The following is a 26,400-nucleotide window of genomic DNA, read 5'->3' as shown; positions in this document are numbered from 1 at the left end:
CACACACACACACACACGGTACAGAAAGACAGACACACAGCCGGGGCGGTGCAGAGACAGACACACACACACTGCCAGGCGCGCGCGCGCGCGCACACACACACATACACGGTACAGACAGACAGACACACAGCCGGGGCGGTGCAGAGACAGACACACACACACTGCCAGGCACACACACACGGTACAGACAGACAGACACACAGCCGGGGCGGTGCAGAGACAGACACACACACACTGCTAGGCACACACACACACACGGTACAGACAGACAGACACACAGCCGGGGCGGTGCAGAGACAGACACACACACACTGCCCGGCACACACACACACACACGGTACAGAAAGACAGACACACAGCCGGGGCGGTGCAGAGACACACACACACACACACACACACACACGGTACAGAAAGACAGACACACAGGCGCGCGCGCGCGCGCACACACACACAGAGATAGACAGGTAGAGACAGACACACAGGCATGCACACACACAGAGCCAGGCACACACACATTCAGCCATGTACACGTGCACACACGCAGCCAGGCTTTCACACACACAGCCATGTAAACGCGCACACACACACACAGCCGGGTACACACACACGCGCAGCCAGGCACGCGGGCGCACACACACGCACACACAGAGCCAGGCACGCGCGCGCGCACACACACACACACAGAGCCAGGTACACACACACACACGCAGCCAGGCACACACACACAGCCATGTACACGTGCACACACACACACACACACACACACACAGAGCCAGGTACACACACCCACACAGCCATGTACACATGCACACACACGCAGCCAGGCACACATGCGCAGCCAGGCACGTGCACGCACACACACACACACAGAGCCAGGTACACACACACACGCAGCCAGGCTCTCTCTCTCTCTCTCTCTCTCTCTCACACACAAACACACACACACACACACACACACACACACACACAGCCGGGTACATACACACACACACACACACACACACAGCCGGGTACACACACACACACGCAGCCAGGCTCTCACACACGCAGCCAGGCTCTCACACGCACACAGAGCCAGGTACACACACACACACACGCAGCCAGGCTTACACACACACACACGCAGCCAGGCTCTCTCTCTCACACACACACACACACACACACACACACACACACACACACAGAGCCGGGTACACACACAGAGCCAGGTACACACACACACACACACACACGCACACACACACACAGAGCCGGGTACACACACAGAGCCAGGTACACACACACACACACACACACACACACACACACACAGAGCCGGGTACACACACAGAGCCAGGTACACACACACACACACACGCACACACACACACAGAGCCGGGTACACACACAGAGCCAGGTACACACACACACACACACACACACACACACACACACACACACACACACAGAGCCGGGTACACACACAGAGCCAGGTACACACACACACACACGCAGCCAGGCTCACACACACACACACACACACACACACACACACAGAGCCGGGTACACACACACACACACACACGCAGCCAGGCTCACACACGCAGACCGCGGGCGCGGCGGGGCTGCCCGGGGCTAGCGGGGACAGGCCGGTCTCTGTGCCGGCCCGGCGAGCGGGCATCCTCGGAGCGCTCCTGGCTCCCTGCGGGGACACGCGGGGGGCGCCTCCCCGGCGGCCGGGCGGCTCCGCGCACACGCCCCTGCGCCCATAGGCTGCGGCGCGGCTCCTGCCGGGCGCGTCACCTCCGCAGAGGCGGGGGCTGGCTTGGCTGCGCGCCCGGGCTGGCTTGGCTGAGATGCGGCGGCGGCTCGGGGGCTCTTCTGGGCCGGGCCCGGGCCCCGCTGCAGAGACTCGCTGGAAGGGACTAGCCAGGGGCTGATCCGAACAGAGCCCGCGGCGGCCCCCTTCCTTCAGCCCCCGGTGCCCAGGAGCGAGTCACCAACGTCTGTGGGGGGCGGGAAACTGCGGCTCCCCCCAGCAGCCTGGTTAATACCCGCTGTAGGGCGGGGAATCCGGCCCGTGGATGGGCCAGTAAGGGCAAGACACCGACCCCGGCGTGGGCGACTTCATGCAAAGAGACGTTTTTTCCCCAATGGAAAATAGTTGCAGGAAGGAGGAGCAGAGCATGGCCCCCGAGGGCCGGTTTAGTATGGGATGCTTGGAAGGGATGGGCTCTGTCTCGGGCCGGAGCCTGGGACCACGATTAGGTTGTGAATATTTACACATTTTTGAACATTTTCACCCTTATTAGCTGCATGGTGATTATTGTCACCTAGCATTTGTCTTGCAAGGATCTTTATTAATATTTACTAATTAAGCTTCCCGCTAAGCCGCTGTGACGTAGGGTAGTTGGGTGACTCCCCAGAAAGTGTCATTTTGCTCAAGGTCAGGCAGCCCCTCACTGACAAAGCTGGGAGGGAATGTAGATCTGTCTCCTTCACGAGCCGAGGGGGCAGGGCTGGATTACCCAATAGGCAGACTAAGCACGTGCTTAGGCACCAGCAAAGCAGGGGCACTGAAAAAACGAGATTTTACGGCTAGTATTGTTTTTATTTTGAATTACTGGGGGGGGCACCACCATCTTTTCAGTGCTTAGGGCCTCTGAAGGTCTTACTCCGGCCCTGCGGGGCAGCCTGGTCTGAACACTGTATGAGGGAGCCCCGGTTTGCTGGGCTTCTTCAGGGGAAGCGCCAGGGACGTGAATGATTTTGTTGCAGGAAATCTCCCAGGCACTGCTACGCTGTCGTGCCCTTTGTGCTGCCATCCATCGATTAGGGAGTTTTGCATGGGGACAGCATACACCCTGGCAGAGTGGGATTCCCCACATCTGACACCGGTGTGAGGGCTGCCCAGCCGCGCTTCCCGTCGTTATCCCTGTCCTAGCAGAACAGGAGGAACCACTGCTAGTAGACAGAAATGGGAGGAGTGGCAAACGTTGCTGAGGTCAGGTCAGTGGCGCAGTCTGATCTGGACTGCTTGGTGGAGTGGGCTTATTTGAATAGCGGGAGTCAGAAATCTTTGGCACATGGCCAGCAGGGTAATCCACCAGACATTTTGTTTACATTGCCTGCAGGCATGCCCCCTCCCCCCCCCCCCGCTGCTTCCATTGGGCAGGAACGGTAAATTCCCCTGACTAGCCACAAGCTGAAGGCTGCTGCAGGGGGATAGCATGGGCTTTAATATAGCCGGATCCACCTGGGAACAGAGAATGAGGGTCAGGCAGGGGATGAGAGAGTGCCCTGGAACTCAGTGACACCAGCCAGGAGGAAGGGTCAGGACAGGTAGCCAATGAGCAAAAGCCTGCTACCCGAGAGAGTTACTGTGATCCTGGGTGTCTAAGCAGGAGAAGGGACGTGCCCCGCTATTCCCGCTGCATGCAGCACTGACCCGATCATTGCTGGAGCACTGTGTCCAGCCCACACCTCAGAAACCAGACTGAAAAACAGTAAAAGAGTTCAGAAAAGAGCTACAGAAATGGTTCAAGTTCTAGAAAACTGACCTCCTATGAGCCAGGTAAGAAGCTCCATCTCCAAGAGTAGCTTCAGATGGGACTTGATCCCAGTCTGACCTACTGACCGGGGGAAGGGATTTCTGATGGGCAAAAGCTCTTTCATCCTAACAAGATCCACTGGCTGGAAGCTGCAGCCAGAACTTGACTTCAGACTGGAACCAAAGTGCCCATTTTTATCCCAAGGTTATTGACTGTTGGGACAACTTACCTAGGGCTGAGGTGGATTCTCCATCACCAGGCGTCTTTAAATCCAAACTGGGCGTGTTTCCATTAGACGAGCTTGGCTGGCTGTTACGGGCTTGCTGCCGGCATCATGGTGGGAGGGCTGCTGGCCTGTGCAATGCAGGAAGCCAGACCAGGTGATTGTAATGGTCCCATCTGGCCTGACTCTGCCCTGGGGCTTTGCACTGGGGCTGCGCATCTGCACTAAGGCACAAGCAGACTCAGTGCTGGACTGTAGCTTGCTAAGTTCATTTCATGCTGCAGGAGCAGAACAGAGCTGACATAAATTGGCTCAGGAAGAGCCCGCCATGCAGGAGTGTTCGGCCAGCCTGGCTCTGCTGGTGCAGGAGGTGGAACGTGACAAGTATGTGATGATAGGTAATTGCTGAGCTGTATGTAGACAGGTGAAATGCATCCTCCTGGCTAGCCAAAGGAAATGCCAAGTGTTGCGTAAAGACGCTGCCTCCACCCACAGGCGCCACCGCCCCTGCAGCTCCCATTGGCTGCAGCTCCCAGCCAGTCGGAGCTGTGCAGCTGGTGTATGAGGTGTGGCAGTGCAGCAGCCCGATGGCCATCACTCCGCCTAGGAGCCAGAGGGATGTCACTGCTGCCGGGACCCATGCGGACATTTAACGGTCGGGTCATTGGTGCTGACCGGAGTTGCCAGGGTCCCTTTTTGACTGGACATCTGGTGACCCTAGATGTGCCCTTGCCAACCCCAGGGTCTGACGTTCACCATGGAGCTCCATCCGCCAAGGCAGCTCACCCTCCATGCCTGGGGCCTGGGCTCACCCCTCCGCCTCTCCTGGGGGCTCCTGCTTGTGCGTGTGCAGCTCCCCTAGCCCCAGAGTGCAGCACGTCCAAGGTGCAGGGAGCGACACAAGCAGAGCCTCAGAGCACCTGGGGGGAGCGTGGGAGGAGGAGCAGGGGAAGGGCTCCAGGAATCGGCTCCAATTGAGAGCAGTCCTGGGGGTGTGAACGGGGTATTTTAAGGAACTGATGTTGTGTCATGTGGGGAAAACCTCCCAGAAGAGCTTCGGTCAGAGCTGGCAGCTCCGTCCTGGGGGTGGGGCTCCAGAGGGGGATAAGGCGGGCGGGAGTGTGAGGGGTTCAGGCCCTGATTGAGGAGGTTGTGAGGAGACAGGTCATGGGGGAATGCAATGAGGGGGAAGGGAGAGGAGAGACTCGGGCAGAGCTCATTACCCTCACCTGCCCACCCAGTTCCTCCCCAGCCCAGGGATCCCCTCTCCCAGCTGAGGGCCCCCGATCTCACATGGGACCAGTGGCCCATCTGCTGTCAGGGCTGGAGCGTCTCACAGGGTGCGGCGTCATTTCCTGGCCTGTCTAGCTGTGATGGCTCCTGCACGCCGTGCTGCAAAGCAGGTTTCACTGGCCTGGTCTCTTCCACGGACTGTGTGGGAGGTGGCAAGGCTCGCACAGCAGCCCCTTGGGCAGGGAGCCTGCGGTGTGAGCCACTCTGGGGAAGGGCAGAGGGCTGGGCAAGGGCGAGGAGAGGAGACCAGCAGATTCACCAGGAGCAAAGCAAGGTTAGCAGGTAGAACAGAGGATGAGGCTGGGCTGGGCTGCAGAGTAGGTGCAATGGGGCCAGGGAGCAGGTGCAATGGGCTGGGTGAGGATGGGGGGAAGAGCAGCTGTCGCAGGGAGGGACCAAGCAGGCAGAGCAGAGGGGGATGAGAAGTCAGGGAAGAGGTACTCAGCTGTGAGACCCCCACCCCTGTGCCCAGTACTCCCAAGTCCCATGGGAATACCCTGCAACCTTCTTCCCTCGGATGTGTCCGTCCGAACGTGGCTGGCTGTCCCTGAGACAGGGTGCTCTGTTTAAGCACACAGCCCCTCTGCTCAGCTCCTGGCTCTGGCTACCCGGGGCAGTGCACAGTGCGGGCAGAAGGCAGCTCTCCCAGCCGGGGGGAGGGGTGGAGACAGTGTGAGGGGTAAGCCCGAATGAGGAGAGAGCCCCCCAGTCACCTTCCCTTCCCATGCAGCCGCCCGCAACACAGCCAGTCTGCCCTGCCGGGCTGCAGCATCTGCTCTGCACTTTGGCAGTTGTGCAATGATGTACCTGGAGCTCAGATGCTTCTGCACGACAGGCTCAGACCCTGACGCCTGGGTTAATTCCCTTGTTATCATTCTCTCTGCCTCCAGAGATGCCAGTTTTATGAATGGCCATAAAATGTTAAAAAAAATCCAGACACCGCATTAGTGGTGCTGCTGACCCTTGTGCCACTGTCTGGCCACAGCAGGCAGCCCTCTCCCTTCTTCTGATGTGCAGCCCACCCGGCCCAGGCAGCAAGCCCCTTGCCTGAGCATGGGGCAGAACAGAGCCTTTGGCATGGGCCGTCGGCCGAGAACTGCCAAGTTCAGATGCTTTTCGGAATGGCGAAGCCTGCGTTAGTAGCGCTGACTAGCACGGACGTTCATGGCAACAGGCTTTCTTGGAAGAGTTTCGTATTTCCTCCTTATGGCCAAACCGTAAAGGCCCTCACTACAGCACTTCTCATGGTATTTTCTCACTTGTGGCCAGCCTGTGTTTCCAGACAGACCCTAGAAGTGCAGTAATAGCATAAAATAAAATCCTCTCTCTCTCTTCTCACAAATACTTCAACATTAACCAGTATTTTCCAGCTTGAAAGAAAAAAAGTTTGATTCAGGTTTTAGGAGAAAATCTAGATTGGATTTGTTTTATACTAACTTGATTCACCATTGGATGGAAAGGCCCCTTGTTCTTAATTCCTGCTTTTGTGCCTTTTTCCTTGTTAGAGTTCCCTTTTCGGTGACTTCCTGAGCTTAGCTCTCTAGTGCCAGCCTTTTGGGGCATTACATTTCAAAGAGCTGCCCACGTTTTTTAGCAGCAAGGCTGCCACTGACATTAAAGCCCAGAGAATGCTTTGAAAATGTAGGATTTCACTTTGCTCGGTGCGTGGGATTTACAGTTGAATGGTACAGTATTTCAAACAGCTGACTTAAAACTGTTACTTGAAGAATTAATTTTTTTTTCTAAATGTGTAAGAATATGCAGAGATTAAGAAGCAATAAATGAATTAAAATGGAGATTTTTGTAAAATGGCCCATTGCTTTTTAGTTTGCTTCAGTCCTTTCTGTTTTTTCAAAAAGGAGTTTGAGCTGGTAGCTGCTGCTTGAGCTATTTATCTCACTGTGTGGAGTGGAAGGGAAAGATGAGCCTACTTTGGACTTTATTTTGTTGTTAAAATACTAGGCGTCAGCAGAACTATAACTGCAGAGCAAATAAAGGAGAGGTGCTTTCTTGTGTTTCAGAACTAAAGGGGAAGAAGCTTGCTGTTGGTACCGTTTGTGGATTGCAATGATGCTGGCTACTAGGATATCCCGGCCCCTGTCTCTTTTCTCTGTGAAAACTCTGAATTTCAGGGATGCAGGAAATGGTCTCAGGTAAGGAACCTGGGGGTGTGAGCGGGTGTGAAGGGTAGCACAACCCGCACAGCAAGGGACCAATTCATTTCAGTGGGGTTAGTTATTTGTCTCTGTTGGGACCACAACCAAAACTTAGCTAAGGGTTTGCATTTAAGGATCTGGGACCATTAAACATTTAAAGTGCTACATAGTTTTTCCTTTTGTTTTAAATAAAACAGAGAAATTCATAAAGGATGGAGGGGATTGTGTATGAGGATAAGCTGGGCAAAGCAATGAAGTTGTTGCTCTTTAAAAGCAAGCAGAATCCTGGCTCAGACAAAACACCCTCTGATGTCAGACCCAGGTTCTGAGTGAGTTTGACGGGTCTAAATCCAGAGTAACTTCCCTTACTTTATAGGGCTTATAAGTCTCAGAGGGGTAACTGTGTTAGTCTGTAACTAAAAAACTTAAAAATGACAATGGCCCTGTGGCACCTTAGAGACTAACCGAAAAATATAGAGGTGGTATCGGGAGCTTTCGTGGCCCAACCCACTTCTTCAGATGTCATTTGATACTATCTATGTATTTTCTCGTTAGTCTCTAGCATGCTACAGGACCATTGTTGTTTTTTAAGGGTTTTGTTACAGGGCTTGTTCTGGAAGAAATGAGCCCAGTGTGAGCTGTGCTCGAGCTAAGACAGCAGGTTTGGTCTGGAATGCAGGGCGTTGAATGGAGGAATCAAACTGTAAATTGAGTTGGTGTCTAAACTCGTGTGTCCCACAAATGCTGTCTGAAGTGTTACTGTTTCATACATAGCGACAGGTGTTGGATCATGAACTCAGATGTTTCTAGCCTGGCCGAATTTCATTTTAAATGTCTGTGACTGTTCACTCAGAGAGCCAATTCTTGCTAGCATTTCTTACCCGCGCAGCACTCGCTGCCGAGAGTAGCCCTTGGAGGCCAACAGGACAATGCTTAGTAGAGAGTGTTTGCAGGATCGGGCCCTACATGAATTTCCTTCTGGCAGAAGGACTGAGGTGATACAAAAAATCTTCTTTGCAACTCGAGTTAAAATAACAAGACTTGGTATCAGATCTCACACATGTTCGTTTATGGAATTATTTAGATTTACCTTCCTCTTGCTCTTGATACTGTTTTGACAATTAGAAGGTTCTTGATGATAATAGACTCAGGGCGTGAGACGGGCCACGCAGCCAGCTCCTCATCCACATTCCCATTAGGGATGTGACAGTGTAACCATGTTAAGGGGCACGGTTACACGCAGCCCCCCCGCACTGCTGCCTCTCTCTCATGTATCAGAGGCAGCAGTGCAGGGTGGTAGGCAGGAGCCGCCTGCCCTGCCTGTAACCGCTGATCACTCAGTCCAATGCATTTTAACATCCCTAATTCAGACAGCATGATGCTGACCTGTCACCGTCAACCCCCCCGAACTCTGTGCCCCGCTGTCCCTCAGCTCAGCTCATCTCCCCAGCCAGGAGTCTTGCCACTGGCTGCCGCGGGCTTGGCTCTCGCCCTGAATGCCCAAGGAAAACGAGGCCGCTGCGGGAGGGGAGATCTTCACTGCGCCAGCTGCTGCTGGTGACGGAGCCGCGCTTCCCAGCTCTTCCCCAGGACAAAAGAAGCCCTTTGCAGCGTGCCTGGAAAATGAATGAACCCTGGCTCCCATGGTTCCTTCCCAGAGAACATGAAGCCTGCAGCCCCCGCGGAGCAAACCGGGGCGGCCCTGCCTGAGTCCGTGAGGCCTGGGGAGAGGCCGCCAGGCTCCCAGCGTTGTGGTTTGGAGGAACCAGCAGGGAATCGTTCGGTTCCTTTTGCTGCGTGTCGGGGATGTGGAGGCCGCATCAGGCCCGTGTCAGCTCGCGGGCTCTGCGCTTGTGGCCCTCGGTCGCAGTCATCCCGGCCCAGCCCTGGGCTCTCTGCTCAGCAGACTCCCCCGGCTTTGCTTGCTGCAGCGGTGCTGAGTCTGCCTCTGTCGCGCCAGAGGCCCGTGGGCTTCGGGGGGGTTGCCTGAGAGACGAGCGTGGGACTGGACCCTAAGGCCCTCGGGGAGCTTTGGCAGTGGGCAGCGACAGCGTGGCAGGTTAAATGCTGTGAAGACTGAAGAACGGGAGCAGAGATTTCGAATAGAAACAGCATCCGGGGGCAGACGGAGGCTACTGAGGGTGTTATGCGCCTGGGGGCAACAGCAAAATTTGCGCCTCCCTCCCTCCCTCCCCGCTACCACCACGCAGCAGGGCCCCGACCCTGGCACACAGCTGAGCCTGACCCTGGGGGCAGAAGGGAGCTTGTACCACGTCTTGCCCTGCCCCCTCCAATTTGGGGCCAGGCCCCCACACACACTAACCCTCGGGCTGGGGGCGGAGAGGTGAGGAGGAGCAGACGAGCTGAGGGATGACACGGGGAGGGAGGGGGACTAAATCGGTGCCCCCCTAGCATGGCGCCCGGGGGCAGCTGCCCCCCCACCCCGTCTCTCTGTGCTACCTGCGCCCAGGGAGTGCCCAGTGGGCGAGGGACCCCCTTTGCTCACAGTACAGGTCTGTTTCCTGCACACGCTGGCATGAGGCAGAGCTGCAGTCGCTGTGGTAGGAAAGGCTGGGCTGTGATCTCATCAAGGCGTTAACACCAGAGTCTCTGGCTGCTGTGCGACCCCCTGCTGCCCACAGACCGTGCTGCCCAGCTCCAGGAGAGGGGCCGGAGTGCAGGGAGAACCACCCCTCAGCGCATTTTCAGCAAAAAGCAAAGGCGGCGATGCTGAAAAATGCCGCTCGTGCATGCACCTCGGGAGCCCGCTCCAGGGCGAGCTGGGGATGGAAGGCCCGGGCCAGGCCTGGGTTCAGTGATTGTTCAGCCAGCCTGAGACCCATGCCTGACCTCTAGCAATACAGTCTCTTCCCGCTTGGCTGCTGCTATTTCAAGAGGAGGCTTGTGACACTGTAGCTGGGGCAGACGAGGGGCGGCAGGTGAACTCCAGTAACCCTGTTAGTCAAACATGCCAGTCTCAGTCCCATCCACCTTCCCCTCTGATTCACAGCCCTTCCCTGCCTCCCGCCCCGTGCAACGTGCCAGCCTGGTGCCCCGTGTGTGGGGATGCCCAGGGCGTCAGAGGACAGTCTGCTCGCAAGACGTTGAGCGAGGGTGCGCGAGGGTGCGCCCGCTGCTCCTGGGGAAGAGAGTTCAGGAGACCCAGCTCAGGGGAAGCTGAAATGCCGCAGGGAGCCACAGGCAGAGCGAGAGCAGCAGTCGCTGTGAGTGAAGGAAGCAGAAGGAAGCGGGCACAGGCCCGAGGAGAGGCGACTGCCGGGGAAGGAATTTGGGTGTTCTGACAGCCCGTGCGTTAGGATCGTTGTCACCCTGAGGAGGAGCGAAGAGAGCGAGCTGCTGCCCGGCACACAGGTCCTCCGTGTGGACCGGCAGAGGGATTGTAGCCTCCAGCCTGAGTTACAGTTACTTGTGAGACCTGCGTAGGCGTGTCCGATTGGTGCAGGTGCCTGGGGAGAGGTTGTTTAGCGAGGGGGCTGCAATGAAGGGTGAGGTAAAACTGAATAAAGGGCAATTTAGGGTGACTATCAGGGACTGTGTCCTACCCAGTGAGTTTTACTGGGCTGCGGAATCATGGCCCCAAACCTGCTCTCTGTGCTTGAGCTCTGCATGGTGCTGCTGTCAGACCCTCAGACACTGGAATGTCCAGTCTATGTTGGGCATGTAGCTTAGTAGCTGGTTAAAAGGCTCAGTAATACCCTGCAGCTTCAGCTACTGGGAACAGCATCAAGGTCTTTTGAGAAAAATGCCTGACACAATGGAAAAACAAATAGGTCTAGGAGAGTTGCCGACCCAAGCCTCTGTTCTCAAATTACCTCCACTGCAGGGACGGGCAAAACTCAGCGGTGGCCCTCACCTAGGGTTCCCAGCCAGGGGCTGGGGGAGAGACTCTTGCCTGATTGTTTTCTTCTCTCCTGCAGGCCTGTGCAAGGATTTTGCTTTCCTCTCTTGACTCCAAGTGGCAGGCGTCCTTATGCAAGTGAAGTCGATCAGGTGAGTGGGACAGTGCTGTGGAGCTGGGAGTTTTAACACAGGTGTAGAAACCTTGTGACAAAATTCTCCTGGCTGGTCTGCTCTATGGCGCCAGCGTGGGGCTCGCTAGCATACTCCACATTCTCTCCTAGTGTGCACCGGCCACCGACGGAGAAGGACACGTGCTGTTAGTGAGGGAATTGAACACTGAGTCCAGTGTTTCTCTACTACATTAGGAACTCACTTACTGGCTGGCAAGCTCCTCTCTAAGGAAGCTTATACAGTTGCATTGGAGGCTGTGTATACAATAGCCCTGCCCCAGGAGTGCATGTTAGGGGCTGAATTCTTTGCTGGCTCCACAATATGTTCTGTGGCACTTTGGAGAAGAACAGGGCTTTAGAGCTGTGTGCATCAGAGCACACATTGTCCAGTGGTTACTGTGCTAGCCTGGGACTCAGAAGACCTGGGTTCAGATTTCTGCTCTGCTACCTACTTTCTAGGTCACCTTGGGCAAGTCACTTAGTCTCTCACATCCCTGGATGTAAAATTCATTCCTTGAGCTTTCAGGCCAGACAGCCCATTAGACAGCGAGTCTCCGTCCTCCAGCCCCTTAGACACAGACCCAGCGCTGAGCCCGCTAACTTGTGAGAATGCAGCACTTCAGGGGCTGTGTGTCGCTCCCATGCTCTGGTTGCAGGACCGGCCAGTGAGAGGGCCCCGGGCACGGTCCACCTTGCGAGGGTGCCGAGCGCCTGCTGGCTGGCGTGCAGGGCTGGGAGCTCTGCTCTGGGAAGCACTCTGGATGCAAGAGCCAGGGATCCTTCTTCCACGTGCACAATGCACCACGAACCCGCGTTTAAAACAGAAAAACTCCATGGTCACAGTAACCAGGTGCAATTATTTGTGTTGCTGTAAATTACAGTTAATTAGGGTTGGATTCTGCCCTGTGCCTGCTGGAGCCCTCGGGAGCACAGCTACATCAGCCCGACCACAGGCCTCGGGCCACTTGGGTGCACCGGCTGAGCAGTCCCCCCACACTTTGGTGAGGGTCCCAGTGCCCTCCCAGACACAAATGTGCTGTTAGCTGCTCAGGGGCATGGCGCCATCCCACCCCATCTATTTCCTCGGGCCATGGCCCTGGTGCCCTTGTGGCCTGGCATGGGGCGGGGAAGCTGCTTGTGCCTCCTGCCTTTGCACATGGCACAGGCCGGATGTTCTGACAGACCCGATGCTGCCCTGGCCCTGCGCGCCTGGGGGAATCCTGGGGGGGCGTTTGCTGGGGCCCAGCGAGTGTCACTGTCGTTTCGCCCCATGCGCCCTGGGGAAGCCAAGGGTCTGGTTTGGACCGGAGGGCGTGAGACTGGCCCACCACTGTCCGTGGGGGTTTGCCAGGGCTAGAGTCAGACTTGCAGGGGCCCCAGAGCCTCCTGGGGTGAGGCAGTAATTTGTGTTTCAGAAGGGGGTTGTGACACGACGGTGTCTGAGAATCCCGATCTAATCAAAATGAAGGAGCCAGTCCTTGTGCTCCAGAAGAGCGTCAGGGCACGTCGCATGCTGCTTGGAGCGGGGGGCTGTACATGTGACCCTCCTTTGCCTCCTGGGCTGCAGCAGCCCATGCCCACTGGGGTTCCACTTGTGCCCCCCCATCTGCGCCCCCCCATCTGCACCCCCTCGCGTGCACTGGGGCACCGAACTGCGCCCTCACCGGCTCCTCCCCCTCCCTCCCAGGCTGGCACACTGGGAATAGCTGCTTGGCAGGGAGGCAGGGATGCGGAGTGGGGACAGAGCACAGATCAGACTGCGGTAGGGATGTTAAATATCGGTTAACTGACTGGTTGAGTGACTTCGTGAATTCTTAACTGTTACTTGGCTCTTCTACAGCGCGGGGCCAGGCAGGAGTCACTTTCAAAACCAGCTCCCCTCACAAATGGGCTGCCTCTGACACAGGGCAGGGTGGCAGCAGCCCCTGTCCAGAGGAGAAGTGTGGGGCTCCGGTGCCCCAGTGATGAGAGGTGCGTGGGGGAGGGGTGAGAAGTGCGGGGTTCTGGTGCCCCAGTGATGAGAGGTGCGTGGGGGAGGGGTGAGAAGTGTGGGGCTCTGGTGCCCCAGTGCGTGAGAGGTGCGTGGGGGAGGGGTGAGAAGTGCGGGGCTCTGGTGCCCCAGTGCGTGAGAGGTGCGTGGGGGAGGGGTGAGAAGTGCGGGGCTCTGGTGCCCCAGTGATGAGAGGTGCGTGGGGGAGAAGTGCAGGGCTCTGGTGCCTCAGTGATGAGAGGTGTGTGGGGGAGGGGTGAGAAGTGTGGGGCTCTGGTGCCTCAGTGATGAGAGGTGCGTGGGGGAGGGGTGAGAAGTGTGGGGCTCTGGTGCCCCAGTGCGTGAGAGGTGCGTGGGGGAGGGGTGAGAAGTGTAGGGCTCTGGTGCCCCAGTGCGTGAGAGGTGCGTGGGGGAGGGGTGAGAAGTGTGGGGCTCCGGTGCCCCAGTGATGAGAGGTGCGTGGGGGAGGGGTGAGAAGTGTGGGGCTCTGGTGCCCCAGTGATGAGAGGTGCGTGGGGGAGGGGTGAGAAGTGCGGGGCTCTGGTGCCCCAGTGCGTGAGAGGTGCGTGGGGGAGAAGTGTGGGGCACTGGTGCCCCAGTGATGAGAGGTGCGTGGGGGAGGGGTGAGAAGTGCGGGGCTCTGGTGCCCCAGTGATGAGAGGTGTGTGGGGGAGGGGTGAGAAGTGCGGGGCTCTGGTGCCCCAGTGCGTGAGAGGTGCGTGGGGGAGAAGTGCGGGGCACTGGTGCCCCAGTGATGAGAGGTGCGTGGGGGAGGGGTGAGAAGTGCGGGGCTCTGGTGCCCCAGTGATGAGAGGTGCGTGGGGGAGGGGTGAGAAGTGCGGGGCTCTGGTGCCCCAGTGCGTGAGAGGTGCGTGGGGAAGGGGTGAGAAGTGCGGGGCTCTGGTGCCCCAGTGCGTGAGAGGTGCGTGGGGAAGGGGTGAGAAGTGTGGGGCTCTGGTGCCCCAGTGATGAGAGGTGCGTGGGGGAGGGGTGAGAAGTGCGGGGCTCTGGTGCCCCAGTGATGAGCGGTGCGTGGGGGAGGGGTGAGAAGTGCGGGGCACTGGTGCCCCAGTGATGAGAGGTGCGTGGGGGAGGGGTGAGAAGTGCGGGGCTCTGGTGCCCCAGTGATGAGAGGTGCGTGGGGGAGAAGTGCAGGGCTCTGGTGCCGCAGTGCGTGAGAGGTGCGTGGGGAAGGGGTGAGAAGTGCGGGGCTCTGGTGCCCCAGTGCGTGAGAGGTGCGTGGGGGAGAAGTGCGGGGCACTGGTGCCCCAGTGATGAGAGGTGCGTGGGGGAGGGGTGAGAAGTGCGGGGCTCTGGTGCCCCAGTGCGTGAGAGGTGCGTGGGGAAGGGGTGAGAAGTGCGGGGCTCTGGTGCCCCAGTGCGTGAGAGGTGCGTGGGGGAGAAGTGCGGGGCACTGGTGCCCCAGTGATGAGAGGTGCGTGGGGGAGGGGTGAGAAGTGCGGGGCTCTGGTGCCCCAGTGATGAGAGGTGCGTGGGGGAGGGGTGAGAAGTGCGGGGCTCTGGTGCCCCAGTGATGAGAGGTGCGTGGGGGAGAAGTGCAGGGCTCTGGTGCCTCAGTGATGAGAGGTGTGTGGGGGAGGGGTGAGAAGTGTGGGGCTCTGGTGCCTCAGTGATGAGAGGTGCGTGGGGGAGGGGTGAGAAGTGTGGGGCTCTGGTGCCCCAGTGATGAGAGGTGCGTGGGGGAGGGGTGAGAAGTGCGGGGCTCTGGTGCCCCAGTGATGAGAGGTGCGTGGGGGAGGGGTGAGAAGTGCGGGGCTCTGGTGCCCCAGTGCGTGAGAGGTGCGTGGGGGAGGGGTGAGAAGTGTGGGGCTCTGGTGCCCCAGTGCGTGAGAGGTGCGTGGGGGAGGGGTGAGAAGTGTAGGGCTCTGGTGCCCCAGTGCGTGAGAGGTGCATGGGGGAGGGGTGAGAAGTGTGGGGCTCTGGTGCCCCAGTGATGAGAGGTGCGTGGGGGAGGGGTGAGAAGTGTGGGGCTCTGGTGCCCCAGTGATGAGAGGTGCGTGGGGGAGGGGTGAGAAGTGTGGGGCTCTGGTGCCCCAGTGCGTGAGAGGTGCGTGGGGGAGGGGTGAGAAGTGTGGGGCTCTGGTGCCCCAGTGATGAGAGGTGCGTGGGGGAGGGGTGAGAAGTGCAGGGCTCTGGTGCCCCAGTGCGTGAGAGGTGCGTGGGGAAAGGGTGAGAAGTGCGGGGCTCTGGTGCCCCAGTGATGAGAGGTGCGTGGGGGAGGGGTGAGAAGTGCGGGGCACTGGTGCCCCAGTGATGAGAGGTGCGTGGGGGAGGGGTGAGAAGTGCGGGGCTCTGGTGCCCCAGTGATGAGCGGTGCGTGGGGGAGGGGTGAGAAGTGCGGGGCACTGGTGCCCCAGTGATGAGAGGTGCGTGGGGGAGGGGTGAGAAGTGTGGGGCTCTGGTGCCCCAGTGATGAGAGGTGCGTGGGGGAGGGGTGAGAAGTGCGGGGCACTGGTGCCCCAGTGATGAGAGGTGCGTGGGGGAGGGGTGAGAAGTGCGGGGCACTGGTGCCCCAGTGATGAGAGGTGCGTGGGGGAGGGGTGAGAAGTGCGGGGCTCTGGTGCCCCAGTGATGAGAGGTGCGTGGGGGAGGGGTGAGAAGTGCGGGGCTCCGGTGCCCCAGTGATGAGAGGTGCGTGGGGGAGGGGTGAGAAGTGCGGGGCTCTGGTGCCCCAGTGCGTGACGCAGCCAGGGAGGCTGCAGGTAGAGCCGCATTGGGCTGCAGGTTGCCCGCCACTGGCTTGGAGGGATTTGAACCCCAGCCTTTCATTGTTCTTAGCTGGAGAAGTGAATATCAACTTCCCTCTTTGGCCTTCCTAGTGAGTGGCCAGGCCGAGAACAGAATCTTACGCTAATCACCTGGCTTCCCATCCACCAGCCGGACTCTGCTTCGCTGTGGGCTGTGATGAGATGGTGACCGGAGGGCGTGTGGGTTAGCAGGGAGTAGGGTTAAATGGCCATTTCTGCTTGATTCTCCCGGGTAAGTTCGCTCTAGCGGTTGCATGTTGCATCTGTTCTTTCCTGCTCCAGTCAGCTGACTCTGGCTATGGCAGGGCAGTGCCAGGCTCCGAGGGTGTGTGAGGTGGGTGGCAGCTCTTCAGTGTGTTTTCAGGCCTTATTTCTAGGTGTATGTGAACTGCTGTGCGGTTGCCTGGCCGCTGTTCTTCTACAGCCCATCGCCACTGGACGCTGAGCCTTTCCCCGGTCTGGGATGCCATTGATCCCTGGCTCACACAGATGCTTGTGAAGGACGAGTTTGTGTCTGCTGCCTTTGGGACATGCCAGATTCCACCCGCTGGCCTACAGCCAAGAGTGCGTCCTAGGGACAGGATGCCCATAGCCCCATACAAGGGCTTGATCCCTGCTTTGAAATTCATTTGTTTCAAGCACCCTTTCAAGCTGTTGTATTTGTTGTGTCTCATTTTACAGATTGGCAGCAAAGCTGTGCTCATCACTGGCTGTGACTCCGGATTTGGGTTCTCTTTAGCCAAGCACCTGCACTCTAAAGGCTTCATTGTCTTTGCTGGCTGCCTGTTCAAGGTAAGGAACTAAGGGTATGTCTACACTACAGCACTAATTCGAACTAACTTAGTGTCCGCACTAGACCAGGCGAGCGCCTGCCTCTTGCGGCCCTGGGCAGGCTCCCGGGAGCCGCCAGCCTGGTCCCGGGAAGAGGCGGAGGGCTGGGTGGCAGCGGGTGGCTGGTTCGTGACGTGCCAGGTGCAGGGTCTGCTGGCTGGGTGCTGGCAGGCTTGCACTTGGCACGGGCACCGTAGCCAGCCAGTGCCCCTTTAAGGGCTCCGGGGCCGGGAGGGGGGCAGAGGAGTTTCCCTGGTGGTGCCCAGAGTGGCCACCAGGAAAAGCTGGGGAGGGCTAGCCTCCAACTAGTTCGAATTAAGGGGCTACACAGCCCTTAATTCGAACTGCTTAATTCGAACTAGGCGTTAGTCCTCGTGGAATGAGGTTTACCTAGTTCGAATTAAGCGCTCCGCTAGTTCAAATTAAGTTGGAACTAGCGGTCTGCATGTGTAGCGCCTATCAAAGTTAATTCGAACTAACGTCTATTAGTTCGAATTAACTTTGTAGTGTAGACATACCCTAAGAGAGCCTGGCCCCTCATCTGTCACTCCTGCGCTGGAACACAGCTTCCTGTCCGGGTGTCTCGCTGGGGAATGACACAGACATTTGTTCCACTTCCATGAGAACTGGGAACGGGATGGGGCTAGGGCCCCAGTTCTACCAGCTCTGAGATTCTGAGGCATTCAGCTCCAAATGGCCTGGCTCTGATCCCATTTGAAAAATGGGTCTCAAATCTGAGCACAACGCTGGGGGCACATCTGGAATCAGAATGTTGGACTCCGTTCCGGGCTGGTTGTTAGACCTGATCCTGTGACCAAGCCTGTTTGTTTCAAATGTAATCTGGGGAATATATTAGTCCGCCCATGCCCCTCTTGTGACCAGCTGGCACGTGGTACCAATTGACTAATGTTCAGCAGCACAGTCCCCGGTGTAGATCAGGTGTGAGCGCGGTGACGGCAGCAGCTTAAAGTCGTGCACGTGGTTTCCCACCAGTTACAGGCAGGGGTGTCAGGCGGCCTCGGCACAAGGCCCCGCAGTGGTTCCCTTCACATGATGGCAGCTCAAGCAGCCAATTCCGGGGGGCATGCGGGTCGCAGTAGGAGGCCCAGGCCTGGTTCACCTATTTTAAAGCTTTGCTCAGGTACCAGGCCCACAGCCCAGTTATTAGTTTTCCAGAGACCTACGAGGTGCTTTCCAAATGGATTGAATCCAGTCCCCTCGCTGTGGCCATCGGTCTGCAGCTGTTCCCGGGAAGGAACGTGTTCCGTTTGGGTCTCGTTCCCGTGTCTCGGTGGGGATGGCAGGGCACCTCTGGAGGAGGGCTTTTTGTGACGTGGGCTCCCTCTGCTGGCTCTGCAGCAGAATTGCACAGAGCATTGTAGGCTGGTGGAGATGGGGCTTGTGGGGAGCGTGGTGGTGGTTGAGTGACAGGCTGATGCGCTGTCGAATGAACATCAACCCTTGAGCCCGTCCGGTCAGAATCATAGAACACTAGGGACCTCGAGAGGTCATTCAGTCCAGTCCCCTGCCCCCATGGCAGGACCCAGCACTGTCTAGATCATCCCTGATAGATGTCTATCCAACCCGTTCTTAAATATCTCCAGAGATGGGGATTCCACAACTTCCCTGGGCAATTTATTCCAGTGTTTGACTACCCTGACAGTTAGGAACTTTTTCCTAATGTCCAACCTACACCTCCCTTGTTGCAGTTTAAGCCCATTGCTTCTTGTCCTATCCTCAGAGACCAGGAAGAACAATTTTTCTCCCTCCTCTTTGTGACACCCTTTTAGATACCTGAAAACCGCTATCATGTCCCTGATCAGTCTTCTCCTTTCCAAACTAAACAAGCCCAATTCTTTCAGCCTTCCCTCATAGCTCATGTTCTCTAGACCTTTCATCATTCTTGTTGCTCTTCTCTGGACCCTCTCCAGTCTCTCCACATCTTTCTTGAAATGCGGTGCCCAGAACTGGACACAATCCTCCAACTGAGGCCTAACCAGCGCAGAGTAGAGCGGAAGAATGACTTCTCATGTCTTGCTCACAACACACCTGTTGATACAACCCAGAATCATGTTTGCTCTTTTTGCAACAGCATCACACTGCTGACTCATATTCAGCTTGTCGTCCACTGTGACCCCTAGCTCCCTTTCTGCCGTGCTCCTTCCTAGACAGTCGCTTCCCATTCTGTGTGTGTGAAATGTCTCCTGATTTCAGAGGCTGGAGTTTTGGCTGCCCATCCCGAGAGACCTGGAAGGGGCATATGTTCAGAGGGCGGGTGACCAGCGCTGTCTGCACCCCAGGCTGCTGTGGAGTGTCACCCGCACTTGCTGTCACTTTGGAAACCTGTGGCCAATGACATTCCCACCCGGCCGTGCTTTGGGCCTGCCCCTGGAAGCGCCGAGAGGCGCTGTGTGGCTGCGGGTGCTCCTCCAGCGCTGGGCAGAACTGACCACGCAATGCCTCTCCCTCCGAGCTGCCTGGTGCACTTTCGGCTGGAACCCCGGGAGTGTCCTTCACCGGGTGAGACCAGAGCCGGTGCTGGCCCGTGGCTTCCAGGGGGTTCTCAGACTGAGGGTCGCAACCCCCTTTCACTCGGGTCGCCAGGGTGGCTTAGACGTGCGAGGCCCCGGGCCAAATGCTGAGCCACAACGCCTGGGGCCGAAGACGGAACCTGAGGGCGTTAGCCCTGGGTTATAGGCCCCTGCCTAGGGTGGCAGAGCGCAGGTGGGCCCCCTCCTGGAGTCGGGTGGTAATTTGTGTTGTCAGAGGGGTCAGGGTGCAGCAAGGTTCCTGCTCCACAGAAAAGTGAATGTGAAAACGGCAAAACGATACTCAGCAGCACTGCTCCCTCTGCGTCTTCAGGCCGTATCCTACGTGAGGGACTGGTCCGAGGCTCGCCCTGCAGTGCCGCTACAGCCATGCAGAGCTGAATACGATCCATGCCTCGGACAGCGCTGGCCACACGGAGCAAACCTGCAGGTGCAGCTCAGTTTTCAGACCTTGCGAGTGAAGAGCTGCCTTTGGCTTTGTAAATGAAGTGAATTGCTCTTGACATGACTGACCGAAAATGAATGCAGCACCTCCAAGTGCCATTGGCACATCCTCGCTGTGCACTTGGAGGCCATAGGTGTGATTGGCAGTGTGTTCCCCCGGCCCCTCCTACATGCCTGCGCATGTGCAGAGAACGGCTACCTTTTAATAGGCACAGTCTTTTTTGGGGGCCAGACCCTGAGCTCCTTGCTTGGCTTTTACCCAGGGAAGCAAACTGCAGTCACAGCGAGTTTTGTCTGGACTCAGCAAGTGGCCAATACCGGACACCTGGCCACCCTAGCTGCCACTTGGTTCTGTAAATGAAGCACTTCTCAGCCCGGGCTTCCCAGGACTGCGATTCGAAACGCACTCCTGCAAGGCAGGTGCTGCTGACTCTTTGCCGCAGACACTGGCGCCATGGATCCGATGAGCCAGCGCCTGCAGCAGGCGGTTTTCTGCCCTGCGGTGGATAGCGAGAAGCGCTAGATGGCACCAGATAAAGAAGGTGATTTTCCAGCAGCTGATCTGTTTGCGTTGGGCCTTCCTGACGTGTGTCATGGCTGCCGGGACTGTCCCGGAGCCCGTTTGCTCAGGCCTTGTGGCTTGGTGGCCATATGAACTGTTCATCGAGAGGCCCATGGGGAGCACAGGGAGATGAAACGCTGCTCTGCGGGGCCACCTGGCCAGGCACCACCATGGACGTGGCCCGGGATGCTGGCGGGTAACCAGGAAGCCAGAAGATGGCAGCAGGGTTCAGCCCCAGGGCTGGAATTTTGCCCCTGCGGAGCCAGCACTGGCGGAATGGCCCAAAGAGCATCTCCTCTCCATGCAGCAGAGGGCAGGATGTCTAGCTGCTGCTCCGGAGGAGGTGGAGACAGAGGGCGGCACGAGCCCCTGCCCCACGCCTCCAACAAGGCATGGCCTGCGATCAGCACCACCGACTCCGCTCCTTCCCAGCACGGCACCCTTGTGTCCCGGGGCGCGGCTCGATCTCACTCCTGCCCCTCGGGATCCCGCCTGCTCCCGTTCTCAGCCTGGGGGGTCAGACGAACCGGGGCCTGCCCAGGCAGCCTGGCGCAGTGGGAGGGAGAAGGGGCAGGAGATCTTACGGCACTCGGAGTATCTCGAGAAGTGGCTGCGGCGCAGAGTCCCGGGGGCTGTGCATTCACCCGACAGGAGCCTGTTTCCTCAGTGGTCCTGCTCCGTCCCTCCACCAGCTGGGCTGCAGGATCTTCTTCGTGGGGAGTTGTTCCCAGCGTTTCCAAGATTTGCCGGGGAGCAGGGAAGGGCATTTTTTATTTCACTGGTCTCTGACTTCCTCTGCCCTGTCTTCTGGTTCTGGCGGCTCGCACCTCGTAACTTCGTGCTGGCATCACTGGATGTTCCGTTGGCCTACACGCTGGCCTCAGCAGCAGCCTGTGCTTGAGCAGCGGCCGGCTTCTGCACTGAGCTGTCTTTGCAATCGATGGTGGGAAAGGAGGAACCGACCTGAAAACCCTCAGAAGACGCAGGGAATCGGCGGCCACCCACTGCAGGCAGACTGAGGTGTTGGGATTGAAGAGCTGGGAGGCTCAGCTTCCTGTCTGGGGATCTCTGAGCCAGGGGAAATGTAGGCTGACGGAACGTCCGCCTGTGTCAGCATGGCCCGCGGTGTAGATGCAGCCGACGCCGAGGGAAAGGGGCTGTTCTCTCGGTGCAGGGGCACCTCCGCCCTGAGAAGCACCTTTCCGTCCGCATCGCCGGGTCTGCTCTGGCTTTGGCAGCACCACTGGATCCGCCAGGGACAAGGGGCTTTCAGGTCTGTGGCTGGGGTCCTTGTGTTGCTGCCGCTTCCAAGCAGACACCAAGCCTCAGGAAGAGCAAGGGCGGTGGGCAGCCTGCCCAGGGAAGCCCTGTCACTTGGGCTGTTTAGAACTAGCCTGTACAAATCACTGGAGGGCAAGCCAGAAAAGGGGCCCTGCCCCCCCCCCCCGCCAGTCTCATCCACAGGCCTAGAGAGGCGGGAGGGCAGTTGTATTCTCTTAAGTATCGGGTAACCGACTAATCGACTGTTTGATTCGTCGATAGGGCACCTCTGCCTTGGAAGCCTGGGGTCAGTGGGGGACTCCCCCGCTGACCCTGGACTCCATGCAGCACTGCCGCTTTGAAACCTCGCGGGGAGCCTGACGCCGGGACTCCCCTGCTGACCCTGGACTCCCCCGCTGACCCTGGACTCCCCCGCTGACCCTGGACTCCATGCAACCCTGCCGCTTTGAAACCTCGCGGGGAGCCTGACGCCGGGATTCCCCTGCTGACCCTGGACTCCCCCGCTGACCCTGGACTCCCCCGCTGACCCTGGACTCCATGCAACCCTGCCGCTTTGAAACCTCGCGGGGAGCCTGACGCCGGGACTCCCCTGCTGACCCTGGACTCCACCGCTGACCCTGGACTCCATGCAACCCTGCCGCTTTGAAACCTCGCGGGGAGCCTGATGCCGGGACTCCCCCGCTGACCCTGGACTCCATGCAGCCCTGCCGCTTTGAAACCTCGCGGGGAGCCTGACGCCAGGACTCCCCCGCTGACCCTGGACTCCATGCAGCCCTGCCGCTTTGAAACCTCGCGGGGAGCCTGACGCCGGGACTCCCCCGCTGACCCTGGACTCCCCCGCTGACCCTGGACTCCATGCAGCCCTGCCGCTTTGAAACCTCGCGGGGAGCCTGACGCCGGGACTCCCCCGCTGACCCTGGACTCCATGCAGCCCTGCCGCTTTGAAACCTCGCGGGGAGCCTGACGCCGGGACTCCCCCGCTGACCCTGGACTCCCCCGCTGACCCTGGACTCCATGCAGCCCTGCCGCTTTGAAACCTCACAGGGTGCCTGACGCTGGGACTCCCCTGCTGACACTGGACTCCATGCAGCCCTGCCGCTTTGAAACCTCGCGGGGAGCCTGACGCCAGGACTCCCCCGCTGACCCTGGACTCCCTCGCTGACCCTGGACTCCATGCAGCCCTGCCGCTTTGAAACCTCGCGGGGAGCCTGACGCCGGGACTCCCCCGCTGACCCTGGACTCCCCCGCTGACCCTGGACTCCATGCAGCCCTGCCGCTTTGAAACCTCGCGGGGAGCCTGACGCCGGGACTCCCCCGCTGACCCTGGACTCCCCCGCTGACCCTGGACTCCCCCGCTGACCCTGGACTCCATGCAGCCCTGCCGCTTTGAAACCTCACAGGGTGCCTGACACTGGGACTCCCCTGCTGACACTGGGACTCCCCCGCTGACCCTGGACTCCATGCAGCCCTGCCGCTTTGAAACCTTGCGGGGAGCCTGACGCCAGGACTCCCCTGCTGACCCTGGACTCCCCCGCTGACACTGGACTTCATGCAGCCCTGCCGCTTTGAAACCTCGCGGGGAGCCTGACGCTGGGCTCCCTGTGGCGTTTCAAAGCAGCAGCGCCACACGGAGCCCGGGGTCAGCAGGGGATGCCCAGCTGAGTCCAGGCTTCCAAGGTGGAGGCGCCCTATCAACTAAGCGAATAGTTGATGAAAAATGCAGCCTGGGGACACCCCAGCTGGCTCTGGGCTGCACGTGGTGTTTCAGACCAGCAGTACTGCGTGGAGCCTGGGGTCTGGCCCCCGGCTTTCAGCAGTGCTATCACTTTGAAGTACCCCTCCCCGCTATAGTAGTTGTAGCTGTGTCCAGCCTTGCAATCGCCCCCCATCTGCCACCAGTACGTATGCCAGGGCCGTGCTATCGGCTCCCCAAACACAAGCAGCCTAGGGCCCACAGCGCCTGTGCATGGCCCCGCATCTCCCCTGTTCTCCCCCTGCACAGCCCAGAGACCTGTGCTTCACCAGGCCCCTCTCGCCCCGCCCCCAGAAATTACCTGGCCCGGTGCCTCCCTCTTCCACCGAGAGCTGGTACCTTTGCCCCCCATCTGCCTGACTTCTGTGCTGGGCCCCACTGCCTCCCCCGCTGCTGCCGACCCCGGTACCTGCCCCGCTGCTCTCCTGCCTGGGCTCCCACACGGCGGCTCCGGCCGCCAGCCCAGCCCCCTGGCGCCCACCTCGCGGCTCCTCCGGCCCCGGCCGCCAGACCAGCCTCCTGGCGCCCTCCTCGCGGCTCCTCCGGCCTCCAGACCAGCCTCCTGGCGCCCGCCTCGTGGCTCCTCCAGCCCCGGCCGCCAGCCCAGCCCCCTGGCGCCCGCCTCGCAGCTCCTCCGGCCACCAAACCAGCCCCCTGGCGCCCACCTTGCGGCTCCTCCGGCCGCCAAACCAGCCCCCTGGCGCCCGCCTCGCAGCTCCTCCGGCCGCCAGACCAGCTCCCTGGCGCCCACCTCGCGGCTCCTCCAGCCCCGGCCGCCAGACCAGCCCCCTGGCGCCTGCCTCGCGGCTCCTCCAGCCCCGGCCGCCAGCCCAGCCCCCTGGCGCCCGCCTCGCGGCTCCTCCGGCCGCCAGCCCAGCCCCCTGGCGCCCGCCTCGCGGCTCCTCCGGCCACCAAACCAGCCCCCTGGCGCCCGCCTCGCGGCTCCTCCGGCCGCCAAACCAGCCCCCTGGCGCCCGCCTCGCAGCTCCTCCGGCCACCAAACCAGCCCCCTGGCGCCCACCTTGCGGCTCCTCCGGCCGCCAAACCAGCCCCCTGGCGCCCGCCTCGCGGCTCCTCCGGCCGCCAGACCAGCCCCCTGGCGCCCACCTCGCGGCTCCTCCAGCCCCGGCCTCCAGACCAGCCTCCTGGCGCCCGCCTCGCGGCTCCTCCAGCCCCGGCCGCCAGACCAGCCCCCTGGCGCCCGCCTCGCGGCTCCTCCGGCCGCCAGCCCAGCCCCCTGGCGCCCGCCTCGCGGCTCCTCCGGCCGCCAGCCCAGCCCCCTGGCGCCCGCCTCGCGGCTCCTCCGGCCACCAAACCAGCCCCCTGGCGCCCGCCTCGCGGCTCCTCCGGCCGCCAGACCAGCCCCCTGGCGCCCGCCTCGCGGCTCCTCCGGCCGCCAGACCAGCCCCCTGGCGCCCGCCTCGCGGCTCCTCCGGCCCCGGCCGCCAGCCCAGCCCCCTGGCGCCTGCCTCGCGGCTCCTCCGGCCACCAAACCAGCCCCCTGGCGCCTGCCTCGCAGCTCCTCCGGCCACCAAACCAGCCCCCTGGCGCCCGCCTCGCGGCTCCTCCGGCCACCAAACCAGCCCCCTGGCGCCCGCCTCGCAGCTCCTCCGGCCACCAAACCAGCCCCCTGGCGCCCGCCTCGCGGCTCCTCCGGCCACCAAACCAGCCCCCTGGCGCCCGCCTCGCGGCTCCTCCGGCCGCCAGACCAGCCCCCTGGCGCCCGCCTCGCAGCTCCTCCAGCCACCAAACCAGCCCCCTGGCGCCCGCCTCGCGGCTCCTCCGGCCACCAAACCAGCCCCCTGGCGCCCGCCTCGCGGCTCCTCCGGCCCCGGCCGCCAGCCCAGCCCCCTGGCGCCTGCCTCGCAGCTCCTCCGGCCGCCAAACCAGCCCCCTGGCGCCCGCCTCGCGGCTCCTCCGGCCCCGGCCGCCAGCCCAGCCCCCTGGCGCCCGCCTCGCAGCTCCTCCGGCCGCCAGACCAGCCCCCTGGCGCCCGCCTCGCGGCTCCTCCGGCCCCGGCCGCCAGCCCAGCCCCCTGGCGCCCGCCTCGCAGCTCCTCCGGCCGCCAGACCAGCCCCCTGGCGCCCGCCTCGCAGCTCCTCCGGCCGCCAAACCAGCCCCCTGGCGCCCGCCTCGCGGCTCCTCCGGCCGCCAGCCCAGCCCCCTGGCGCCCGCCTCGCGGCTCCTCCGGCCGCCAGCCCAGCCCCCTGGCGCCCGCCTCGCAGCTCCTCCGGCCGCCAGCCCAGCCCCCTGGCGCCTGCCTCACGGCTCGACCAGCCCCCTGGCGCCCGCCTTGAGGCTCCTGTGGCTGCTGGAGCAGCCGCCTGCCGCCCGCTGCGTGGCTCTGCGTAGGAGGTGGGTGGGGTGGACTTTTTTTGCACCCAGGCAAGCGTGCGGCTCAGAGGGAACCCTGCTCCTAGGGGTTCTGTCAGCCGCTGCCCGTGTGTTTGGCCTTTCCTTGCACAGACTCCACGGGAAGGGCTTTCTCTCCTCTGCCTAGGACAAAGGGGAAGCAGGGTCCCAAGAGCTGGACAATATGAAGAGTGAGCGGATGAGAACTCTCCAGCTCAACGTCTGCAGCAGCCAGGAGATGGAGCGGGCGGTGGAGCACCTGGGCGCCAGTCTGAAGGACCCCCAGAAAGGTGAGCGGTGGTTTGTGGCGCCTGCGTGCGAGACAGGGTCACACGGAAGTAGCTCTCCTTGCACGAGTCTCTCGGGATCAGGGCTGGCTCCCAAAGCTGCCTGTGGAAAGCGGGGGCAGCCAGTTGCTTTTGTCAGGGCTCAGTTGCTGGCTCAAGCTCTGGACTCCACAGAAACATTTTTCATGCCACAAGGAAACGCTCCTGGGCCAGTCGCGGGGCGTGTGCACGTGGTCTGAGGGCCAAAGCCGGAGGCTTGTGACCAGGCCATGACACTGGGGGCCGTGGGCAGTTAGGGGGAGGGGCTCGTGGGGCAGAGGAGTAGCCTGCGTGTGCTGCTGGGCTTG

General features: G+C 60.4%; 1 protein-coding gene across 3 annotated transcripts in view; it reads left to right on the top strand.

The window, feature by feature from the left end:
• Window positions 1-26,400, top strand: part of BDH1 (3-hydroxybutyrate dehydrogenase 1) — a 46,841-nt gene that overhangs the window by 7,164 nt on the left and 13,277 nt on the right. For 2 of the 3 annotated variants that reach the window (XM_075938322.2, XM_075938321.2), the window contains exons 2-5: window positions 7,071-7,202; window positions 11,144-11,216; window positions 16,676-16,786; window positions 25,915-26,056. In XM_075938322.2, coding sequence (XP_075794437.1) covers window positions 7,117-7,202; window positions 11,144-11,216; window positions 16,676-16,786; window positions 25,915-26,056 — 412 coding nt within the window. In that variant the 5' untranslated portion in view covers window positions 7,071-7,116. Of the gene's footprint in view, window positions 1-4,058; window positions 4,155-7,070; window positions 7,203-11,143; window positions 11,217-16,675; window positions 16,787-25,914; window positions 26,057-26,400 lie in introns of those variants that run through there. The other variant, XM_075938323.2, reaches the window with a different exon arrangement.

The sequence above is a fragment of the Pelodiscus sinensis genome, chromosome 10, assembly GCF_052426305.1.
Source record: "Pelodiscus sinensis isolate ZL-2025 chromosome 10, ASM5242630v1, whole genome shotgun sequence".
NCBI lineage: Eukaryota > Metazoa > Chordata > Testudines > Trionychidae > Pelodiscus > Pelodiscus sinensis.
Note: the sequence above shows the minus strand (reverse complement) of the source record. Positions and strands in the feature narration are given on the sequence as shown.